This window comes from Labeo rohita, chromosome 24, assembly GCF_022985175.1.
Source record: "Labeo rohita strain BAU-BD-2019 chromosome 24, IGBB_LRoh.1.0, whole genome shotgun sequence".
NCBI classification, from domain to species: Eukaryota; Metazoa; Chordata; class Actinopteri; order Cypriniformes; family Cyprinidae; genus Labeo; species Labeo rohita.
This window is the reverse complement of record NC_066892.1, coordinates 21,426,439-21,451,807: the sequence shown is the minus strand read 5'-3', so window position 1 is coordinate 21,451,807 and position 25,369 is coordinate 21,426,439. Positions and strand designations below refer to the sequence as shown.

The 25,369-nt window shown below is 37.0% G+C and overlaps 1 protein-coding gene across 1 annotated transcript in view; it reads left to right on the top strand.

Annotated features, from left to right (window-relative positions):
* Positions 1–25,369, top strand: part of gli3 (GLI family zinc finger 3) — a 153,065-nt gene that overhangs the window by 37,047 nt on the left and 90,649 nt on the right. Inside the window, exon 3 of the mRNA XM_051098052.1 lies at positions 17,948–18,190. Within this exon, the coding sequence (XP_050954009.1) occupies positions 17,948–18,190 (243 nt within the window). The remainder of the gene's footprint in view (positions 1–17,947; positions 18,191–25,369) is intronic.

The following is a 25,369-nucleotide window of genomic DNA, read 5'->3' as shown; positions in this document are numbered from 1 at the left end:
ATTTTTAAATACCAAGTCATACAAGTAATATGAAGAATACGAATTATTTCAGGAAAATTAAATTATATGCCATATGCAATTAATATATGTGTACATTATTCTTCTATTACATCATATTGATATTCGTACTGGCATTTAATAGCATTGTTCAGTGGGTAAATAAATTTATCAGAGTCAGAAATTCAATAAACAAACACACACACAGTTAGGCTTTTATTTGTGCATATAACATTGGACCGATCTATGGAAACTGTGGTGAATGCTTCTGACGGAGCTTTACAGTCTTTTGGCTGCTTTATTTTTTACTTACCACCAGATCGTGCTGTTTTCGACACTCACCTTTGAATCTTTTCCCGAAACAGTCAGAGGAAAGTCTCGGTGATTCACGAGGCTTCATTTGCCCGTCACTCCTGTCAGCTATTGAATGAATGAGTGTCACATCCCGTTTGTTTACTTTGAACCGGAAGATGCTCCCACTTATGACGCAAGGCCTCATGGGGTGTAGGAAACTTGTGGATAATAGAGAACTGGATTGCTCATGACATCATAAAAGTGAAGCCACCGCCCGCCATATTAGTATTCCCTAGTATGCGCATACATTCTATTGAATGAATAGGAAATTATAGGATTTTAATGAGAAAGCATCACATAACAAGTCAGTGTTTTTATATCCGAAGTCTCACTGTACATTTTCACAATGCAAACGTTCTAAGCATGTAAACAGTTATTTGTTTAATGTCGGGAATTCCCTCTGCTTATTAAAAATTTACGTTCATATAGCCTACATTAGTCAGTTACATTAGATGAACATGATAAACATCGGACGTTCAACATATGTTTACAAATGACAAAGTGCTTATTCAGAAATCTGAATGAAGATTTATGCTTTGTATACATATACCTTAATTCGCTTTGTACAGTTATTGACTGTTTATGTAATTTTGTTATAGTGTTTTTATTCGTACAGAAGTCTAACTGCATGTTTCAACAAACATTTTGTTAACAGTATTCATTTTGAAGCAGGTAAGGATTTGTTCGTTAAATAAATAATTAGTTAAACATATATACCTAACATTTTACTCACATGGAAACATCAATGTTAGTAAATCATTACAGAATTTGCGTGATCTTAAAGAGTCTGAAATAAATGTTGCTCAATCAGGCACATTAAAAATATACACATCATAACTGAGAAATAACGCTGACTACATACAGTATGAACTTAAAGACATGAAGCTTTATTTCAAAGATTTGAATTTCAATACAACGAGCAATATAGTAACAGGCTTGTATTGTAATATTTATTGTGTATTCGAATCAATTATAGATACTAATACCAGATATATGGTCATGTTTTTTATTTCCTGCATAATTAGATACATAAAAAAAATATTTTGTTTTGGATCAGTTATGTCTGCAAGTGCGCAGCTCGCACACACACGCTTAAACGATTTCAATATATCAGTTATCCTGCCCGAAAAATCCATAAAAATTCCAGATAACATCTTAAATAAAAATGAATTTACATACACTTATCCTAAAAACTAATCCTGTGTGAATGATATGCTTCAAATCAGGTGATTTTAGGTTCCTAGGCAAAATAATGAAAATGGGCTCCACTAGCATAAGAAAACTGTCATAAAAATTTGACGAGTGAAGAAAAAGCACATAAAAGGACTATTTAAATATTTAAGCATGACTGTGCATTAATTCTAACACATTCAACAAACATATGTTAAAAAAATATTTAATCAAATAAAAAAAAAAAAAAATAGGAGTGCAAGTGAGAGTACATAGATACACATTAAACACAAATAAAATATAAATGAAGTATCCACAAATCTAAATAAAATAAACAGAGCATAAACAAAATAAACATAGGCCTACTAATATTCACAAATGATAAGAAATGCAGGCTATTCTACTTGTTTTTAAGGATTGATTGAAGATCTCAAGGGGGAAAAAAACTTTATTGCATTAGATACTGGATCCTGGAATGTTTTCCTTAAAAACCTAAATTATTTGTAACCTAGCAACGACGTCACATTACGCTGCCTCTGAAGCCTGTCCGAAACTGTTTCCGGAGTTGTCTTCGCAGGGACTTTAACCAGCAGGCGTGGATGGAACGGCAACGGCATTCCGACGTCATATTGCACATTCACGACTTTAACTGCTACTTCTTGACGTTCTACTGTAGCCGTCTACTGCTGGAGAACAGCTGGTTTGCCGTAGTCTTCACAACGTGACAGATTAGGTAGATAAATGTTATATTTTATAGTTTATAGCACTGTAATTCCATCAGTATACGATTCTACCATTAGTCTTTAATTTAATCTGTGTCAATGTGTTTTTAAATTTAAGATAATTTTAACGATTTTTTTCATTTGTACAAACATATGTCTGCTGTTGGGAACAGCACCTCAGGTAGCACTGAGACTAGAGATGATGTGAAACAAACAATGTCGAAATGCGTAAACATTGTCCACATAATCAATAATTTGTACTTAAATAAATTAATGCCGCGTTGTGCCGTCTTGTTTACGGTTGCTTAATAATTTTTACACTCTTGGCTACGGCAGTGTAACAGCTTACTTCCGGCCATCGTAGCCTTCCATTGGAAGCTGTTGCTTAAAGTCCCTTATGAGGCAGCGAGGCAGCAGGTCAGCTAACTAGGCTTTCGGACGCAGGCATAATGTTTATGTCAAAGTCAGAACAAAAGAGCGCTAGTCAAAGCGGGCTACTCGGATTAAAGTTCAAACGGCACGAATTTACTAGAGCAGATGCGTTCATTAGCTGATGTTGAGTCTCGGTCACTAAAGCGCCAGTGTGAAGTGCTTGAATTCAGTGAAGAACACAAATTACTCCGTTTATAGCCAGATGAAACAGTGCTGACAAACAGGAGAAACACTATGTGCGACAATACAGTCAAAAGACTTTTTAATCTACAATCTAATACTATTAATCCAATCTAATACTATCAAATGTGTATTTCTGAGAGACAAAAATGTTATATTATTATTATTATTATTATTATTATTATTAATTTTATCAGGTAACACAAACCTGTTTCTTTATTTGAAATAATATTACTCATTAAAACATGCAAAACTTTTTTTTTTTATTAAGATATTTAATTTGTTAAGGAAAAATGACTGGGAAAAGTGTGAAGAGTTTGTCATGTTCTGACCATAAACAATATTTTAAAGCCACTTTTAACTGTTTGGTTTTTACAACTTTCACACTGTAGCAAAATTCCGCCTTTAAACTTGGAAGAAATAAAAATGTGACATTTATTGTGATAATTATCAATATCGACTGATATGAAAAAAAAAATATCGTGATAATTTTTTTACGTTTCTGAAATGCACTGCATGCAGTAGACCAATCACAACAGACTGGGTCATCGGACCAATCACCGCAGATTAGCGACACGCAAAGGAGAGATTTGGACAAATGATTCCTTGAGCGAATTGTTTGGGAGTTGTTGAGCAAAAAGGTAAAAATAAATTCATAAGACACTGAAAGTGTTTTTTGACCTTATATGCATGTCAGCTTGCTTTTGGGGATGCCCAAAACCAAAATATGAACCTTTAATAATCCATAAATAGGGGCACTTTAATATATCACAGCAGGTGGGATTGTCATTGACGGAAATGACCTCAGAAATTAAAAATACAGAGATTTTGGGTTAAGGATAAATTCCCTTCGCCCATTCATGAAGAACTGTTGTGTGTGAAAGATAACTTTATTAGTCACTAGTTGAGCTACTTAAACAGGTCAGGTGCAATTTTTGCGAAGGAGACATTGTTATGTTCTTTAATAGTTCAGACAGGGGGTTTGGAATCCTGATTGTCATGTTATTTTTACGAGGTTTGGCTTGTAGGTTGGAATTCTGATTGTCATGCTGGCTTGTGAAAGGGGCCTTATGTCTGAACGGGGCAGCTGAGAAACTGTAAGCATCAACAGCTGCACCTTCAAAGGCTGCAGTGTGTTACACGGTTTCACCCAAAGTTGTCTCCTTTCACACGGAGGCTCAGACATTCATTCAGAGGAGCACAACATGTTCCAATACCTCTGCTAATCAACCAGTTTCCCTTTTCTTCTCTTTATCTGTCTCTCCTTGCTTGGTCTATCATGAACTTGTCTTTCTATAGAGAGCACAATGTTTTTTTTTGGTTTTTTTTTTTGGCCTGCATGTAACTTGTTTAAATTATTCAGCTTTTAGTCTTTACAAAGGCACCTAAAAGTTGCCATCCAGCACAATACATCAGGTATTCCCAACCATTTTATGTCATCTGAACCGGTTTGACATAAAATATTTAATTTAAATACCCCTTGAGATTTTAAACTTATATTTAAAATTTTCAACAACACTTGCAGTAATTTAAAAGGGTTGCACTTGCAGCAACATTTGCATATTCATGTTTCTCCGTTGTCAGTTAGTAGTTATCTATCTTATTTTAATTTATTATTATTTTTTTAATAAGAGTTTTATTCTATAATTTTATTTTAATTTTTTGTAAGTTTTATTTTGATTTGTTTTTATTTTTAAACTATTTATGAATTTAACAGGACTATTAACTCATGAGTTGGCCTGTAAGGCCTGAAAAATCTCTGCCACTCAGTCGCTAAGAGAGGGAATGCTGCTTTACTTTATACAACAGCATTTCGCCGTCATTGATAAAGTGCTTAGCAGCAAGCAAATTAATGAATTTGGCCTGACTGAGAGCGGCTTTCTCATCAGGATGGGGGACGGAAAAGAGCGAGGAGCAGCGAGGAATGGGGGTGGATGGAACGGTAATCCCGTTCCGGATAAACGGCTGATCCTTCTCATTCCTCAGATATCAAATGTCAGAAGTTAAATTAGCCTGCTAGCCCCTGATAGGAGTTAACATGCTTTTAAATGCGAGAGGAGGGGAAGGGGCAAGAGAATTCCAGCCCCTGTGGGACGGCGGGCAGGTGCCTTTGAACTGTCTAATTATCCCACTCTTGTTAACTGTCTTAATAAAGCCTGCGCTGTCCCAGCCTCACTAACTTGGATGTATGTAGTCCTGTAATGCAGAACAAAACAGCTACAGAGGACTTACAGCTACAAACATAATACAATATCTGTAAATATTGTTGTTTACAGATGTTCTGACTTTCAGCTTTACTACATTTAAAACAAGAAGTCCTATGTTCAGAAAATACATGAAGAAATTTTCTTGACCTTTCACAGTTTTAAACGCCTTGTGAAAAAGATGTGGTCTGGGCCAAGTGTAAATTTTGGCTGGTTGTTTTGTGGTGAGTTGTCCATAATCTGAGAGCTTTAGGCTTGGCCCTAATCTGTTTGCTGAGTGAGTGGAGGGATATGCTAACGGTCAGGCACAGCAGAAAGCTGGCATATGCACAGGTCATTAGCCTCAGTCCACCCAAAGCAGACCAGCATCTCAGCCAGCAATGGCGATCCCTCCAGAAACCGGAGTAAATATTGCTTCAGCATTATTTTTTTCTGAAACTAGAACCATCACATCTAATTTTCAAACTTTTCCAGAGATTTTTGTCTACTAGAATGTATTTTTTTAATTAAATAAAAATATATATTTCTCTATTTATTTTTTATTTATCTCTTTTTTGTGAATTTGAATAGAAGTTTAAAACAAGATTAATTGCTTATTGTGTGAACAAATCATACTTTTACTGGTTAGTTGTTGCTAATAGATCAGGAAACTTGTCATAGCTCAGGAGTTTTGTTTTATTTACATATCACAATAATTTCAGATGTTCTTTCTAAAATTCCCTTTTTTTCCCCTTTCCTGTTGTTTTGAAGACAAGATTTCACATATTCTGATATTCTAATATTACAAAATGTAAATGTGCCATTTGATCAATAGTAATCCAGAAGTGTCATGATTTTGATACTTTTGACATTTTGGTTCTCATGCAGTTCACAGGAAAAATGTGGCCATTTCCTGCTTTCAGCACCTTACCTGGTTTTGGTCCATACCTGCTAGCATCAATCACGCTCCATTATGTCCTCTGATCAAGGCCTTGGAATGGCAAGTCAAATGCTTTAGCAGAGTTTGATGTGAGTATGGGCACTGCATCAGTGGCTTCAGAGAAAAGGCAAACTCTGAATAGCCCAAATGCACCATTGTCCCCCCTCTGATAGCACTCCTGGCTCCGCAGCTGGCACATGCTTTCTCCAGCACAATCATGTGCTCTTGAACGTGTCTGAGTATCGAGGCCGGCCTCTCAGAATGCTGGTGCTGCATCCAGAAGACCGGGGGAGGAGAGAGACAAGGATCCCGAGGTGATTTCAAGCTTCTCTGTGATGCTGATTTGAGGTGAACATGGAGAAAGGGAAGAGGCCTTGACTTTGATTCATTACATTCCAGCTTCCCACTACTGCTGGGAAGGGAATCAGGGACATCCAGCATTCCCAGGTCTCCATAGAGGCCTAGTGGCAGAATGTGCTACATGGGACTGTGGGATTCAGTGCATACATGTGCGCAACCAAATTGAGATATGTGGAAGCTGTCGATTTAGCAAAGATGCTTATCATGAGCTGACAGACACAATGACATCATTTACTCTCATTGCGGTGTTTCAGCACTGCATCACTGTGGGAAATTTGTATTAAATGTGAACCATTCTGCATCACAGAATCTTAAAATGACTCTCTCTGATCTTGCAGTTTAAATCCCTGATGCTGTTATCATTTCCGTTTCTGTTTTTACTCTCATAACCTGAATTATGTGGCACAAGATAAAACATTCTGTGATTTTCATTTGAAGATATAATCAGATTTTTCCGTTGGCAGTGCTTAGGCTATATTTAGGGTGTAGCCATTCTGGAGCCATCTGCAATTTGCAGCTTGCTTTAAATCTGTTTATGTTTCCTCTTTGTAATATATTTTGGTTCTTCTGGAGCATTAGCTGTAAAAAATTAAAGTATTATAGTCCTAATAACCATTCAATGTCATACTTTTATGAAGGGTGGTTTTATGTATTATAGCAAGTTAGTATCATAATGTTGCTAATGCAATTTATTCAATTCATTCATTTATTCATATTTATATATTAATAAAAACAGTAATATTGTGAGATATTATTACAATTTAAAACAACAGTTTTTATGGGGTTTTTTTAGGGTTAATTAATAAATGAAAAATTTAAAAGAACACTACTTAAAATACTATTTAAAAATTATATTTTTTTTTATTATTTTAGTATTATAAATGTCTTGACTGTCCATTTTGATCAGTTTAAAGCATCTTTGCTGAAAAGTATTAGGGGGAAAAAGTACCTTACAGACACAAATCTTTTGAAATGGTAAAAAGAAAAAAAAGAACTTAAAAAAGAAGTTATATAGATTCAGATTGCGTTTAAATAAAATAGTAGAAAATATTAGTGTGATGTATAAATTAGATTATTTATTTTACCCTGTAATGTACCTACCATTTCTGTATCATATAGATTAATGGCCTCCACAATGGAAAGTTTAACCCATCTTTGGGGATCTGTTGGTTTGGCATTAAATCTCTACTGGTGGGGGTTAAAGGATAAGTCTTCAAGAACCTTTTTCCTTCCTACTGCATGGGGAGCCAAGAAGGAGAAATATCCCACACACTTGTAGTAATCCTCTTGCTGTTCTCTTCCTACCAAGTTTGGTGAAACTGTTTTTTTTCTGTTTTGTTCCCCATCTCACTCTCTCTTTGGGTATTTTCACAAACAATTCTGCGGTCTTTAGCACAGGTGCCAGGCTGACGAATCAGGTAAGCCTTTTGGATAGGTGGTGTTATTATGCATGTGCCAAACACAGGAATATCTGCATCCTTTCGCATTGTTAATTGTAGCTTCTTCTGCAAGTTGATTTGCAAGAGAAAGAAATAAATAAGAGAGAAAAAGACAGAGGGATTACTTCATAGGAGGAGGAAGCTTTGAAGAAACGTTTTGTTGTTTACCACAAGCTCCTCCATTCTTCCACTGTAACTCCCCACACATCAGCTCCACCACCACAAAAAAAGGTTCCCCAGCTACACCAACCTCAACTCAACTATTGACAACAAATCCTTCAAAATATCTGCAGGTGGAGGTTCAGTCTTAACCTTTTGCTTTCTCTGTTTTTTTCTCTCAACAAAGCCCTCACCCTCGCCAGGAACGATGTGCAACATTGTGCAACTTTGACATGAATGGCCTCTGTGCTATCCTGCTGCATTTTGACTGGCATGAGCCGACCGCTCAGCAGTGGGAGAGCCAGTTCAACTTTGAGCAGGGTGAAAAATGATTGGCATGCGTCGAGCAGAGGGCAGAGAGCTAGAGGAAAAGAGGAAGATGGTTCTGCCTTTGGGCTCACCCTTAGACTATCCCTCAACTTTAGAGGCTTTTGCCCACAGCCAGAAACATCCCTCACTGGTCACAAAAACAATGCTCTGACCTGTCCTCATGATCTCTCTTGTATTTTTATAGCATCTTGTCGGAAATGTCACGCCCATTACCATACCTGTAAGTTTCATCCGCTCTGCTGTAAATATTAATGATCAATTCTGCTGTACCAATTCGAGGCTGATTCAGACCCTGAGAATGTTTACAATCAAGAGGATTGTGCAGAAGCTTGCAGATTTTACATGTTTTAGAGCAGTGATGGGTGTAACTAGTTACTAAGTAATTAGTTACTGTAATTTAATTACTTTTCCCTGGAAAAAGTAAAGGATTTTTTTATTTATTTTTTCTGTAATTTAATTACAGTTACTTCTTATGTAATTGAACTTAATACTGTGAAAAGACTGTAGAACATTTATATACAATACAATAGTGGATTTAACATCAAGTCTAACCTTAAAAAATGTATGCTTTTTATGTATTTTTCTCACTTTAAATACTTTGGTCAGTTAATAACAATATTGGTAACACTTTAGTGTCCAATATTAACTAGTTGGTTATTAGCATGAATATTACTGGGATATTGGCTGTTTATTATTACATAAAAAAACGCATATTAATGTCTTATTCTGCTATACCTTATTCTAAATACAAAATTTTTAAATTTAACAACTACTTTACTAATTATTAATAAACAGTAAATAGTAGTACTTTGAGGCAAAAGTAATAGTTAAGAGTGAGAATTGGACCATAATCTAAAGTGTGACCAGAACAATGTTTGTAGTTATTTGTTATTTATTTGAAAGAATTAAAAGAATTGTTTCATGTCCATCCTTGTATTATTAACTTGTTGAGATTGATATAGAATTTAAAAAGTAATTAGTAATAAGTAATTAAATACTTTTTGGAGAGAGTATTTTGTACAGTAATCTAATTACACTGTTGAAGATGTAATTAGTAACTAGTGATTTGTTTATTTTTAGAGTTTTTTTTTTCTTACGCATTAAAGATATGATGTTAAACACTTTAGAAGCAACTGCATTTACTGTATATAGGAAAAGTGCAATGACAATATGTATTAAATGTAGTGTTATTTAATTACAACAGTATCACATAAACTACAGTAAAATTGTTATACAGCTGCAAAGAGAATTTTTTTGCATAGCTGGCATTGTACTCTCTTAGGTTCGGGATGATCTCCTCCGTAAAATGTGCAGCACACAGATAAACGCTGAGGTTATAATTATATTACACACTAAATAAAGTTGAAAAACTGAAAAAGCACAAGTGAGGCCATATTATTAAGGCAATAATCAAACACATTCTAGAATCGCTCACTTTCAAATACAGTTGGGAAGATTTATTTTGGTAAATCAGTTCATTTTATAATAATAATAATTCAGTTATTCAGTTAATTTTATTTAACAGTTAAAAAGAAGTCCTTCTGCAGAAGTCTCTCAAATTAAATTTGGACGCATGATTCATTTTAGTGAATCAGTTTATTCAGACTGTCTATTTTATTTACAGTCTATTTTTTCATGGTTTTTGTTCAATGGTTTATGGAAACTGTCTGAATTAATTTACTGAAATCAGTCATGGGGCTTTTTTAAGGTAAAGTGTGTAATTTCTATGCTAAATAAAATCTTCATTAGTTGAACAAACAGATAACCCTGCCCCAGACTCGTACAGCTGGCTGAGCTTAACTGGGCTAGTAGTGCTTCTTAAAAAGTGCCACAGTGAATTTTAACATCTAGACAGTGTACAGTTCACCTCAAACTACTCAAGTTTTGAGTAGAAAAAAAGTAATCTACAGTTACCTTTAAAAAAAAAAGTGTTATGCTTTTCGAAGGTTTCCAGGACACTTTAGAATTCTTGCCCTAAAATGTAAAAATGGGAGCAGGAAAGAGGCAGGCAATAAATGGCAGAGAGATTGTCAGAGGAAAACCATGTACATTGGGGACGCAAGAGGGAGATCCAGTGGGTAGAGAGAGAAGCCCAGATCAAGACTTAGGGAAAGTGAGTGGATAAAAGTGAGAGACAAAGATCAAGAGACACACAAAGAACAGGAGAGAGAGAGAGAGAGCCAGGAAAAGAAAGTTGAAGCCGAGCTGCTGAGTCTATTCCTGTGGTACTGAGAGCTGGTGAAATACTAGAGCCTAGGCCGTGTGCCTCTGATCAGGGCGGCAGTGAGCACAATTACCTTCTTTTCAAATCCTTCAGTGACACCACGGGAGAAAGGAGGACTTTGAAACTTGAAAGGCAGGGCGCTCGCTTTCAAACCTCAAACGCAAGCAGGAAAGGGCTCTGAAATTTGTTCAGTGCTCCCCATCCACCATTAGCTTGTTTCTTCCTCTCGCCTCCAGGCATTTAAGCGATTTTTGAAAAGATGTTAAGAAATTCAATCACTACAGAGAGAGAGGGAGCACAATCATTTTTTCTCTCTCTCCTTCTCTCTTTCCCTCTTTTGCGGTGTTTTTTTTTTTTTTTTTTTTTTTTTTTTTTTTTCACTGGAGTGTGCTTTCCTCCCAGTCCACAGAGAACAAGCTTGCTGTTTTTGTGTCAGGGTGAATAGACCAGTGAATCTGTGGAGCAATGGTGGAGCCAAAAACGCAAAAGGAATAAAAGAATGCTGAGGAAAAAAAAAAAAAAAACGAGGAAATAAAAGAGAAGGGTTGATGGTCAGGGCCATGGAAATCCTTCTCATCTGCCTCTTGACATGTGTAATCTCAACATCAGAGCCTCACTGAGCCCAGAGTGCAATAGCACACTCACCTTCATCTAAAAGTCTGCAGGAAACTTTTGAACTCTGTAACGTGGCTCAAATGGAAATCCGTTTATGAGGATGCCGCCTAAATTAAATTGCTAGAGATCCATTCCCTTTTATTGAAAAACACAAAAGAGTACCGAAGTATCTTAGTTGTTTCTCCAAAAAGGTTAAACAAAAATAATATTTGCTTTTTCCTGCAATTCCTAATTCTTTAGAAAACACAGTTTGCAATCAAATTCAATTTCTTGTCCAATTTAAAGACCAAATTATCTTATCTAATTGCGTCCACTTAAATAAGTCCTTTTAATTTTCTGATCTTTGAAAAAGAAACATTTGAGCAGTGACATTTAATTCAGGGACAAGGAGAACAACAGTGGTAAGAAGATTAAATTTGGTGCTGAATTGAGAGCATAATAATAAAGAGAAGAGATGGAGTAAATGAAAAGAGATGGAAAGAGAGAGAGATTATGAGATATGTTACTCCTCTACTGTCTGCAAATCAACACTGTAAACCCAAATGTTGTCTTTACTTAAATAATTAAGTAATCTTGACTAAACATTTCTTAAAATTGTATGATTTGGGCCCATAAATTAAAAACCTAAGTTTATGTAACTTGTTTACCTACAAAATATGTAAACTTAAGATTACAAGTGTTTTTAACTCAAAATCCTAATTTATTAAAACAGCTAACTCTGGTCTTTATTTAATGTTACTGGGGTGTGCAAGCAGTTCTGCCTGGCAGCAAGATAACTAATGCACTGATTGGTAGATAATTACAAAAGGTCTCTTTTTATTTTGTCTAATTTTTAGGACACCAATTACTTAATTAAACTGATGGAATGAGTTTACACAATCAGCTGAGTTGAGTCAACTTATTTGGATTTTTAGTAAAGAGGCTATTGTCGTTCTACCGTTAATTGTTTGCAGAGCCATTATGAGTGATGCTGAGTCTGTGAAAAAGTACATCTCAATTAGTATAACCTCTGTTCATGAAGATAGCGACTGGGCTCGGGTGGCACTTTTGTCACTATTAAACTATAGCCATTGTAAATGCTGAAAGAATTCAGGCTCGAGTGAAAATGACGGAACAAAAAGCCTTGATGCAGACTGAGAATTTTAAAATGGGCTTTTGACTTGTTATAAGCTTGTAAAATTACATTCATGTAAAAAGAATTAAAGTAAATTAAATTTTATATTACACATTTGAAATAGGTATTGTATATTTAAGATTTTTTGTAAGGACTGTTCATTCCCTTACTTCCATACACCCATAACGCAGTATCCACTTGTAAATCCATGTGTCTGTATGTGTCTGAGGACAGTAACAGGATGATACTTAAATCCTGTTATGTTAATATTGTGGTTTTATGGGAGCAGGCCTATTAATCCTGCTTTTACTGTATAAGTGCTATTATTCCTTCAATAAGATCACTGGCTATGCAGTATAGGATTAAAGACTTATAACGTAACTGATGCTGTCATTTTTCATGAATCAAGGAACCTTAAATGCTTTCTATCATGACTGTTTGTGAAGTGTATTCTGTGGTTATATATGGAATACAATCTTTAATCTGTACCATTTTAATTGTTTTTTCCTAGCTGCAGTGCAGCATGCTGGGTCAAACACTAACTTTAGCTTCAGCGCTACGGGTCAGTGGCGCCAGATTTGTGCCTCCATGCCAAAGTTTCAGAGAGATTTTAAAGCAGCTAGAGCAACACTCATCAGCACCAGCAAGCTGATAAACTCTTCCAAACTGGAGGAGGCTTACAGTTTGAGCTTAATGACCTGAGTCACAACTGTTCTCGGATGCCAAAAAACAAGCACTATGTTCCACCAGCACTCACTGATTCCATTTATTCTGTCAGAGTGGCTCTTACAGGCTTTCACAAAGCCTGCACTCTTTTTACTTTGCAAATCATATAGTCTTGTATGGTCTAGAACCGAGGGCAGCTTTGTAAAAGAAAGAAAGAAAGAAAGAAAAAGAAAAAACAGTCATAATGAGGACATCGGGCCCAGGAGCTCAGGTTTTTCCTTTTTAAGGAAACTAAAAACACTAATAACAAACAATGTGCATAATAATCAAAACAATCTCAGCATGAGCACAAAACAAAGATGACCAGTTTTAGTTGTCTTTTCTATCCAATTTTCCCAATTATAACATTGTTTTATAATGAAATGTCTTTAGAATGCTGATTAAAATTGCTAAATGTTGTTTATTGCACAGTCACCCACTGTTTCTACTGTAGTTAAAATAACTGCGTCATCTGTAACTCTTAATATGACACTTTCAGCATCATCACAGGGAAAAATGCAACACGCATGGAGCAGAAAGGGCCGGGAGCACGTTTGGCTCTGGATAACAATATTAGAGGATATAGTGCAGAAAAACCATTGCTGTAAACCCTGAGCGCTTGTGGTGTGTACTGCTCTATTGTTTTGATGCGTTGCTCACTTTAAACTACAGAAATGGTAAAATGGTGCAACTATTGTTGTGTCCCGCACAATCCTCAAATAGTGAACCGTGTTCCGCTATTTGAAGGTGCCTGGGTTTGCTTGGTGTGAGAGTTGAGTTAAATTGTCTTATTTTCCCTCTGCACATGTGATAAGGATAGTTTATTCAAAAATGATGTCAATGACGTCAAAAGGACACAAAATACACCATGAAAAGTATACCACTCAAAAATTATTTCAGTGGAATTTAATTTATTAAAATAAGCTAAAGCAACACAATTATTTCTCTGTTTAATTTAAGTATGTGCACTATAGTTTAATTCATTGGCACTTACTGAAACTGGCCAGTTAGTTCCCAGCTTGCTTTGCATGGGACAGAATGAAGAGAGTAGATATTGAAATTAAGTGTTTATGTGTTTTTGTGCCAAATGATAAAAGGAGGGAATTTGTCAGTTTTTCATTTTCATGTTCATGTAATTTAGAAGGGGATGTTGGCTTTTTGTGATGAGTAGTGAAGCTTGTGGTGTGGGATGGTTACATAATCAATGCTGTAAAAAAAAAAAAGATTCTTTATTGGCATCTATCCATAAAGAACCTTTAATATCCATTTAACCGCTACATTGCACTTGCACTTAAGGTTCTTTGTAGTGGAATAAACTTCTTTAAACTATTAACTGTAAGAATGACATATACAAAGTATTTGTGTTTAGAGTAATTTTATGTCAAAAGCCATGTTATGATGGTAGATAATTATGGTGGATGTCAAGATTTTTAAGGAAAAAGCAAAACTCTCATATATTTTCTTTTCTTTTCTTTTCTTTTTTTCTCTTTGCTTTTCTTTTTTTCAGTCTTCAAGAATAAATTTGTTATGTTCCACTGAAAGAAAGTCACACGAGTTTGAAACGGCATAAGTTTATGTGAATAATGACATAATTGTCACTGTTCCTTCAAATTACATCATTGGCAGTGTTGGGGGTAACGCATTACAAGTAACGTAAGTTACGTAATAATATTACTTTTTTCAAGTAACTAGTAAAGTAACGCATTACTTTTGAATTTTTAAGAAAATATCTGAGTTACTTTTTCAAATAAGTAACGCCAGTTACTTTTTTCCCCATTTATTGATTGACAAGTCTCCTGTCGGGAAATTGGGAGTAAACATGATATTACTGTATTCTAGACTAAATGTGAACATGCATTAATTCATCTCACTCACAAAAACAGATTCAGTATAAAAACAGTGAAATGCAAACTCAGAATATGACGCATCTACTGTAGCCTACGTTTTCGCTGTGTTCACCCCTCATCACACCACAGCTGTTTCCTCCAGCGGAAATGAAGCACATTAACGCGTACTTTATAAAACAATCCTGTTGCCATTTTCATTTGAAAATTTAACTTTCAATTGTTTCTAGTGCATGTGGCAAAGAGGTTTGCATACTTCAGCTAAGGAAAGAGGCTTGTACTAGAAATGCAAACAGTAAAATTTTGTATTTGTACAGTAAACGTGTGTGAGATCAGAAAGACTTGTATTTGGCTTATTCAGTAATCAAATGGTACACCTATTGTAACGCCACGCCAGCAGAGGAAGCCCTCACCCATTGACTCTCTGTTACCGCTCCCTCTGCTGCTTCATGGGTTATTTCCTGTTTGGTGGCCATTTAAGGAGGCCTATACCAAACAGGCCCTGCGAAGTATTGTTTTGCCTGTGCGGACTCTACCAAGCGTTTCATTGCCTTCTTTTTGCCTTTTCCATGGTTTTGTTTCAGTGTCATAGTTTTGTCTTGTTTTTTGCCACAGTTTTGTCTTGCTTCATTGCCATACTTTTTGCCTAGTTTCATAGCCTTGTTCATTTGTTACTTTGGACTGCTCACCGGTGTTTTGACCTATTGCCTGTTTTACTGGATTACGCTTTTGCCTTGCCTACGTATTACTGTTTGTTTGGAGATCGACCCTGCCTGTCTTGACTACGTTGTGTTCAATAAAGCTCGCATCTGGATCTATCACGCTTCTCAAGAGTCCCGTTACACCTATCTATACAATACAGTGGAATATTGCAATACGTATAGTATACCACCCCTATTAGTCAGTTTATTTATTTATTTATTTTTTATTTTATTGATGGATTTATTTATTTAATTTTTGTTATTATGCCCTCATTGGGGGCTGAGCCCCCCCTAAAATGAAAATCCTAGAATCGCCCCTGTTGAACATTATAACAATTCGCTTTATTTACCGCCGTTATTTATAACTGTAATAATTTTGTGCTTATTTGTGTTTAACCTAAACTACAAGTAACGTTAATGTAGACTTACATACCGGTAGCCTATCTAAATATGATTTTATAATTTTATGCTATATTGACCTACCTCATTACCCTCCACTATGATGAGCAGCAGTAAACTACATTTTGGTATTTTATAATGCCTAGTCATACTTCTGTGGATATTTTGGTGAAAGTAACTCAAAAGTAACTTAAAAGTAGTGTAACGCATTACAATTCAGAGAAAGTAATATTGTAATGTAACTAATTACTTTTAAAAGACAGTAACTAGTAATATATAATTTATTACATTTTTGAAGTAACTTGCCCAACACTGATCATTGGTGACCTCATTGACCCCTACAGCTGAACTCCTTAAGATTAAAAACCACTGAGTAATGTTATTTAGCAGTAAAAGTGTATGGAGGGATAGAGGTTTTTTCAGAGAACTGAATAAAGGGGTTGCTTAACTTCTTTTTCTAGGCTGAAAGGTCCTAGATGGGGTCAGATAATGGGTTGTGTGTCTTCGACAAAGATCAAGCACTAAACCCTGTAAACCCTGCAAAGCCCTGTAAACTTGTTTTTCTCTGCCCCATTTTCGACCACTGGAGACACTGTCCCTGTGGGGTACAATTCCAACTTTGTCCGCCAGAAAAGATTACTTGTAGACAGAGAAATAGAGAAAGTACTTCTCTTTCTGTATGTAGGAGAGAGACAGGAACAGACTTGTAGAAGGAAGGAGAGAAGGAAAGAGAGAGAAGGTGGATAGCTTGTGGGCGTTGATACTACCCATGAGGCCATTTAATGGGCAGTTTGGAATGCAGGGAAAAGACTCAGCTGCCCTCTCAATGGGATTCTGTGTCTTTGAAAAGAGAGAGAGAGAGAGAGAGAGAGAGAGAGAGAGCAAGCTTGTGGGAAATCCTTGCCTGACTGCTGCTGTGATGTTGAATGTTGGCCTGTTTTATTTCACAGAATGTGGCAAGCACAGACACAGAGACACTCCATTGCTCTTGTGTGAAGTTGTGAACCTGCACATTTGCCTGGAAGTGGCCAAGCCCAGGAGGCTTTGCACACAAAACCCATAAAGAGCTCCCTAAAGCACACGTTAGCACTAACACTGCCTCCCTCACTACTCAAAGACTTAGCGTGACCAGACTTGTTCCACGTTTATTGCCCCTGTCTGTGGGTCTGTGTACCTATGAGTGCCTCTGTGCATTTGTGTTTGTCTGTCTGTAGGTTTGTTTGGACCTGTCATGAATTTTCCTATTGCAGTACAAGCTGTAAGGATAGTTTTGATATTACAGTGACAGATTTTAGCATTGGCTAAGGTCTAAGTCAAAAAGTTTGAGAACTGCTGATTTAGCCTATAACTAGACTGTGCAGTGAGATGATATATCTCAAATTATTTAATTTATTATTACTATTTATTTATTTTTATTTATTTTTTTGTTGCAGGCATGTATTAGTTGTGAGCTCACATCAACAACATTCATTATTTCCTGTCCTCTTTGTACTCTCTACATTTCAAAATAGCAAAATTAACAATTCTAATAATAAAAATATATTTCTGTCATGACAGCTCCCGGAGGGATTGTTATGGTAATGTACATGACAGTGTTATTGTATTTGGTCTTGGTGGAATAGATCAGTTTCGTTGCTGCTGCTGCTGCTGCAGCAGAGCAAGTACTGAGACTTGCTATTACCAGTACACCCACAACATGCTGCTGTGAGCATGTAAGAAATACTGCTGCTGCAAATATAACATACATGAAAATATCCCCCGTATAGCATACATGAATCATCTCTTAGCAGTTCTATACAGGTAGAGCTGGGGAAGGTGAAGGGTGTCTGAAGCATGCTGCAAACTGCTACAGTAAGCATTGGTCATATATTTTAATGTTGAGCAGTAAGCTCATTGGCGACCGATACAGGAGAGCACCAATCAGCTGTGCCATGTGATAATAATGTTATTAGGTCAGACTGAGTTAGATCGGACTGCGCCATCTAGAGTTTCTTGCCAGAACTCTGTATATATCAATAAAATTTTTAAAAAGTTATAAAAATAAACTAATATTCTTTCTTTTTTTCCTCTCTCATTTAGAGGATGACAGTTCAGGTTCCCCGTATCATCGTGAGAGGCGTAATGCCATCAGTGGGCAGGCTGCGGTTCTGGGTGTATCAGGAAAACTGAGTGAGGAGCCATCCACCTCTACAGAAGACCGCTCCCCATTGGTGAAGAAAGAGCTTCACAGCTCTCTGCCCCACCTGGCGGACCACACCCTACCCTATCGAGGGACACTGTTCGCTATGGACCCTCGCAATGGATATCTGGACCCTCACTATGGTAAGTTACTACCAGTGTTGGGGGTAACGCATTACAAGTAACAAGAGTTATGTGATCAGATTACTTTTTTTGCATTTACAAGAATATATATATATATATATATATATATATTATTTTTTTTTTTTTTAAATAAGTAGCACCACTTATTTTGTTTTCCCATGTATTGACTGAGGTACCTCCTTCAGCCTGAGGCTTATTAATTTCACTTTTGGTGTGAAAGGGCCGTTACAGTTTCCAAAAATGTGACTTTTGTTTTTTTTGTTATTAAAAACCAAATAAACAAGTCCAGCGCAGGTGACGAAATTAATGCAAAAGTAACATAATGCATTGCTTTCCATAAAAAGTAACTAACAGTTACTTTTGTGTGGAGTAATACGATATTGTAATGCATTACTTTTTAAAAGTAACTTTCCCCAATACTGGTTACTACTTTGTCATGTTCTTTGACCTTACTGGGACAAACACCCGCTTACATTTTTTTTGGTTCCAATTTATCCATATATTGTTGTCTTGTTATCCTAAAAATATGCTAGGTCCGTTAAATCATAATCCACCCAAAAATTGTGAAATACAAAATTGCATGTTTAGGAATGTCTGCTTTCTATGTAACAAATAATAGACAGTGACAAGAAAGTTACATACGAGAACTGTGCGTGAGGAACGAACTGAAGTTTGATTTGTTACTCACTGAAAATCATCTGTCTCTTGCCTTACATTTTTGGGTAAACCGATCCATATAGAAGTTATGTTGATGTGTTTTGCATAAGACAGTCACCATGAACCATGAATTCCAAATCCCTATAGACTGCAGATTTTGCTGGTGCATAAAACTCAAGGACAAATGTTTAGTGCAAAGCTAGCATGCTAACTTTTCCCCTCTGTGAGGCGAAAGGCAAAGCTGCTAACAGATTGATTGGGCCTGACAGTTGACTAGTTGCCCTTTCTTTCTCATTCGCTCTTGCTTGCCTTTTAATTTTTTTCAGAAAGGAAGTTAGTATGGGGGACGTTTTTCTCTGCTCCCTAATTCCCTCATTAGGGGCAGAGTGTAAGCACACAACTCCAGTCTCACTCATCAGCGGCATGATCAAAGCGCCACAGAGAGGAAAGCAGTCAAGCTCCCCCCTGCCTTGTTCTTTTCCATATTATCTCTTTCTCTTGTCTGGCCCACCATACTCCCCCATCATTTTTCTAATAATCATGAAAGACTCTTAGCAAGAGAGCGAGAGCACATGAATGGACAGGATAAAGTAAAGGAGAGAAATAAAGGGAGAGAGAGACAGATGAGGCTAGTCACGTCTTTTAAGAGGTTAATTTTGCAGACCACCATTGCCTGACCATCACCTGTGGACAAAGATTCAGTGTGATGGCTTGTTTAGTTTCGATAAATTGGCCTTGAATTGTGTTTGGCGGTGTAGTTTTAATCTATAGCGCTTAATGAAATGCCCTTACTTTCGTTCTCTCTCACAAAACCATTTACTGTATTGCTGTTTAGACCTCTTCATTAGCAGCCCTGTTCTTTGTTGGTCTAGTTTTGGTCAGTCCGGCTTAATGCACAAAGGTCAGCTAAAATCTGACCCATCAGAACCTTAACAAATTGACTAATAAAAGCCTGACCACCTCAGCAAAACTGCCCCTTTCTTTGTACAGAAAAACCAAGGGAAATAGAAAACTGTTTTAATTGGGGAGGCAGTACCAGACAAGAGGGAAAGTGTGAATAGTGTTGATAAAGCAAAGACCTCTGAAAAAGTCAAATAAACCTCTATTCTCCTTTCTGTTCTTGTGATGAGGCAACATTGGATGGGGTCAGCACTCTAGCAAAGGAGGGCAAGAGAGAGTGACTTAAATAAATGTTTTGGTAGAAGTTAAGCTTTATCAAGAGTATTGATTGTTGATTGCTGAATGGTATAAATCTGACTTTAATCATTTTGATAATTTTGAAACAACTGTAGGACATTTACAGTGGAAGATATTTGGACGAGGCAGTAATCATTGAACTACAGCTTCAAAAACATTGAATATACATTATATTTGTCATGACATTTTTTTACAATTATTTTAATATGTTCCATGAGGTTTACTTGTAATTTTAATAAAGTGCTTTCCACACAAAAAAAAAAAAAAAAAAAAAAAAAGTGGAAAAATTGTTGTTTGAAAGAGGTGTTACCCACCTCATTCTGGGGTGGGTCCTTTAAGGCTTTAGTCAGTAATCAGCCACTGTTATGATTGGCTAATGTCCCTGCACTGGAAACAGTATCAACACCCCCTCGATATTGAATGTTTTGAATGGTTTTGAATGGTTTGAAAACAATCAAAATAAAATGTAATTTTCAGACAAAGCAATATGAAATCATTTGCAGATCTAGTACCGCTTCATCTTTCAACAAATGTTTCTTTGTGAACTCTCCATGACACCGTGCCTCATTTACAAAACAACATGCTCTGAAGTCTGAACAATCCTCTGACACGATCCGGCATGCCATAAAAAATAAACTATCCACTTTTGCCTTACACTGATATTCTTCTGATATCTGTACTGAGACCAAACGAGCTATTTAAACCAAACGCGTCAAAGTGAACATTCTTTCAGTCCATTTGACCTTCTGAGGACAGAATTGAGCGCGTAGACTATATCAGAAAGCGCACGCGCATCTGTATACTATATCCAGTGTAGACAAGATAGTGGCAGTGAATGTAATTTCTGTTTGCTTTTGACGTGCAGGACATTTTAAGTTATAAAACTTGCAGGATGCATTAAGCATACAAAGATATCTATCTATCTATCTATCTATCTATCTATCTATCTATCTATCTATCTATCAAAAAAAAAGTAAAGTCAAGTTGAAATACCTCTGTCATAATCAACATTATGCTTTTAACTATTCATCTAACTGATTTATAGAGAGAAATAAAAAAGGGGAAAAATGAAGAGAAACCAAAAAAAAAATTACATGAAGGAAAAACACAAGAGCTGAGGATGTGGGAGAGCGACAGACTGAAGGAGCAATGCAAGAAAGAACAAAGTGAAAGAGGGGTGTTCCGGGTGGCTGGACCCTGTAGGGGGAGGATGGGGTGGAGGGTCTGTGGTGAAAGGGTGGTAAGGGTCAGAGGTCAGGTGGAAAAGGCAGACATTGAAACATAGGGGTTCAAAAACAGCATGTGAAGTCAAAGGTGCCTCTTAGTCCGTCTATTCTCTCTGCATGGGGGATCACCAGGGCGGCAATGGATAGAACAATAGAACAGAGTGAACATGTCTCAAAGTTCTTTTAAACTAGTTACCTAGAGCTTCATAATTTGTGTATACCATTACTTTTTTCTTACAATAACAGAATATGAGATAACATGTAAAACTTTTTTTTTTCTTGTAAAGCCCTGTTTTAATGTATTTTGTTTAATGTAGATTTATTTATTTATTTATTTGACATATGAAACTTATTTTGTCTAAACAGAAAAATGTCTGATGTAGTTTTGTGAGTGAATAAAGGGCTCATTGTAATTTGTGGATCATTGGTGTGGTGTACACTCCTCACCAGAGGGGATTATGAGAGGCTAGAACCCTTTAACTAACCCTCCTGAGCCCCATCACCCCTCAGCTCTTTAAAACCCATGCTGGCGCCATTCACTCACTACCACAGGCTTTGAGGTGTGAAAAACCTTGACCCCCATACACATACACACACTTACATGCGACAGAGCCTCCCTGCCTTTCTTTCCTCCTGCCCTTTTGAGATCCATCAGCTCATAAATGCGTCCCAGGTGTGCGCTAGTGTAAGTATGAGCCCACGTTTGTGTGTTTGAGTATGTGATGGAGAGCGAGTCGGGCTCTTTGTGCTGTGTATGCACTAGCACTAGAAGCAGGTAAAGCATGATTACTCTTCCTATGGAGCGTGTCAAGGCCTAATATGCCTAAATGAGCCTCCACCTGCCGCCTCTGCACACCTGGTCACCACGACAACACACAGCGTGGCACCCTGGGAGTGGGTGTCAGGAGTAAAGCGCCAAATGACAAGTGCCAGAGGTGGGGGAAGGTATAAATAATGTAGATACAGCAAGAACCTCTGAAAAAGTCCACCAAATCTCCTCTCTATTCCTTTGACGAGTCAAGGCGTTAATACTAAATTTACACAAACTCTTCACACCCACTGCATAAGTGCATAAAGGCCTGGCACATTTAGCATAAAGAGCGCAGAGGATAAATAGCCCTCTTTGTGAGCATTAGACGAAGCATTAGCATTAGCCGTCGTTCCTGAGCCTTATCCTCTTTTCTCACACAAATGCTGGATAAGAGTCCCATATCCCGCTTAGCACCATGCTAATGCACAGTATGGATAAGACAGTGGGATTGAAGAACAGATTAATGAAGGGAAGAGCGCTAAATGTGTGGAAGTGTGAAATGTGGCTAGCACTGCGACATCTGTTTATATTGTCCGCTGATTAGCAGGTCATCGGGTCACAGCAATAGTGAGGCACTTGCTAGCGTTGCACTTCTTATCTCTCTCGAGGAAGTGGAAGATCATTCTCTTCTCTCTCTTCGTCCTCTTTCCTAGTTGTTTGTATTTTCTTAAACAGATGTGCTCTTTGCCAGTAAGAGCCATGTCCCATAATGGGAATTAAAGCATGCTGAATTGAATGTTTTCCTTTTATATAAATTTTAACATGGAATGCAAATGTTTTAAACAATGCGAGCAGGGAGGGACAAAATCTTGCTGTTCTGCAATGTTTTAAAATCTTGGACACACACATGATTGTCCCAGCAGCTAAGCCATATCCTTTCCTAAGCAAACTTAGTTGAACAATAGGTTTATTCATGTTCCTCAGTGCAGTCTTGGCTGTCCATACGGTCCTAAAGCATTTGTGCCTTTTCACAAACACTTTCCTAAAGATTTTGAGAGTTTAGCTCTTTGAAGCCCCCTTGTCCTTGACATTCAAGCCCACGAGTGTCATTACTGCAAAGAGGGTGGACTCCTAAGCCTACTTAGTGCCGGTCTACAACTTCTCAGTGTGAAATATTGTCCCCACTCAAAAAAAAAAAAACTGGCTCCCACCTTTAGCTTGATCAGCGGTGTGGGGCTACACTTTCAGTCCTCTGTGTTCCTTATTGGATAAAGATCTACCAAGTTTCCTGAAGCCTATAATCCTTTACCAAAGTCTCACTGATTCCTCACACCAGAGTCCAGACAAACCCACATGAGGAGGGACTGATGATATCCCACCAAACAGACACATCCAAACCTCTGTCACTGCTTCCATCCTGTCTGGTCAGCTCCACATGGTGCACATGGTGGTGCACACCATAATAGAGTATATTCCCACTTCATTGCCCTTGGTGGAGCATAGCAAGCCACTGCTGGCCAAACAAAGAACTTGTCAGGGGTTTTCTGAGATGATTAAAAGGGTTAAGCTTGACACTGATATATTGGCTGGATAGTGCTGAGAATAACAGCCCCCTTCCCTCCAAAATCAAACCTTCACTTACAGTTGAACTGTACATATATGCTCTCAAGGACATGAATATGACCAGAACAATTGGTGTATTCAGGATAACCATATCAAAATAAGAGTTGGTTGCTTAACCAGGTCTGTTTTTGGACATAATGAATCTAAATCTAAACCTGTAAACTAAATCTAAATTTAAACTTGTAAACTTGATGTAAATGTAAATTTAAACTTAAAGTTGATGGCCAAGTGACACCTTTTCTCACTTCTCTAGAATTTTGAATTTCTTTCTTTCTTTCTTTCTCCAGAATTGTAGAACTTTAAACTTTAATACCTTTAATGTAGCATGACTATAGTTTTTCAAAAGTTTTCTTTCTTTATAATCATAAAAACACATTGATGCCTCAAATTGAAGATAAAAGCCTTAGAGAGGCTCCCACTGACCACTTCAAGGGCGAGGCTGGTCTGCATGATTGTTTCCATATTGGATTTGTGAAAGAGGGGCCCTGCTGTGGCCCAGCCAGAGCTCACAGGGGTCAAGATGCCTGGAGCAGTCTTTGGGCACTAGTAAGAAAGCTCCTTCATTCTGATCTTTTCATTCTGAAGGGGAATCTTTCACTGTTTTTAGCCATCTTCATCTAGTATACCACAGATATCATATGATCCTCTATTATAGAGCTTATTAAAAGAGTCTTGCTGGGCCGCTCAGCTCACAGCAATAGTGGCTTGGATTAACCATGATGTTGAAAAAGGATGGGTTAACATGGAACAGTGTTCTGTACCAAATGCCCCTTTGTCAGCATTGGCCTTTATGACACCCCAATCCCAGAGAAAGATGTATTTTATTTTGTTGTATTTGATTAACTACCTTTACCTGAAAATTGAGTGTTTACTGTTGCCCTTTGCATTGTTGATGTACTATTTCCTATTTAATACTGTACAGCGGCCTTGTCACAATTCTGTATTGTTAAAGGCGGTATATAAATAAAGGTGATTTGATTTGATTTGATTTAGAATTGAATATATGACTGCCCAACTCCAACTGAAACACTGTTTATACAAAGATGGACACCTGTTACTAGGTACCTGGACGCATTGAAAACTACCTGATCGGTAAGGAACCTTGATTTATTCCCTGTTGTATTATTTGACATTGTTGTATGTGTTTTCTTTTTCTGTATTCAGTTCTTGTCTGTATTATCATTTCTTTTTCTCTGAGTCACTGCAGCTGTCAAGGAACGTTTAGTTCATTGTTTGTAATTTTCTTTAATGTATAAAAATAAAGTTAAAAAAAAATGCTTTCTCTGTGTGAGAAATTAGTCTTGAAAACTAGATCCATTGAATATGCCACAGTCATTCACATGACATGTTTCCCTTTATGCCTTTTGTTGGAATGATCATAATGCACAGGCTATCTCAGAGATTTCTTAGAGAGAGAAATTGTAAGAAAGCCTGTTTTAAAGGATAGAGACAGCTGTTGTCAGTAACTTAACTTTTGGTTTAAAGACCTATGAGGTCCCTTTCTCTCTTTCTTTTTTTGTTCAAGTGTACTGCTACTGTGTAACTCTCACCATTAGGTCTCACTCTCATCCTAACATGCTGCTCTTGTCTACTGAACCATCTCAGTATTTAGACAGGATTACACTTGTTCCAGTACTCTCTGTATGTGTGTGAATTTGCTCTAAGCAAGCATATAATATTCAGCATGCGTTTTATTTTATTTTATTTTACATGGCCACTTTCCAC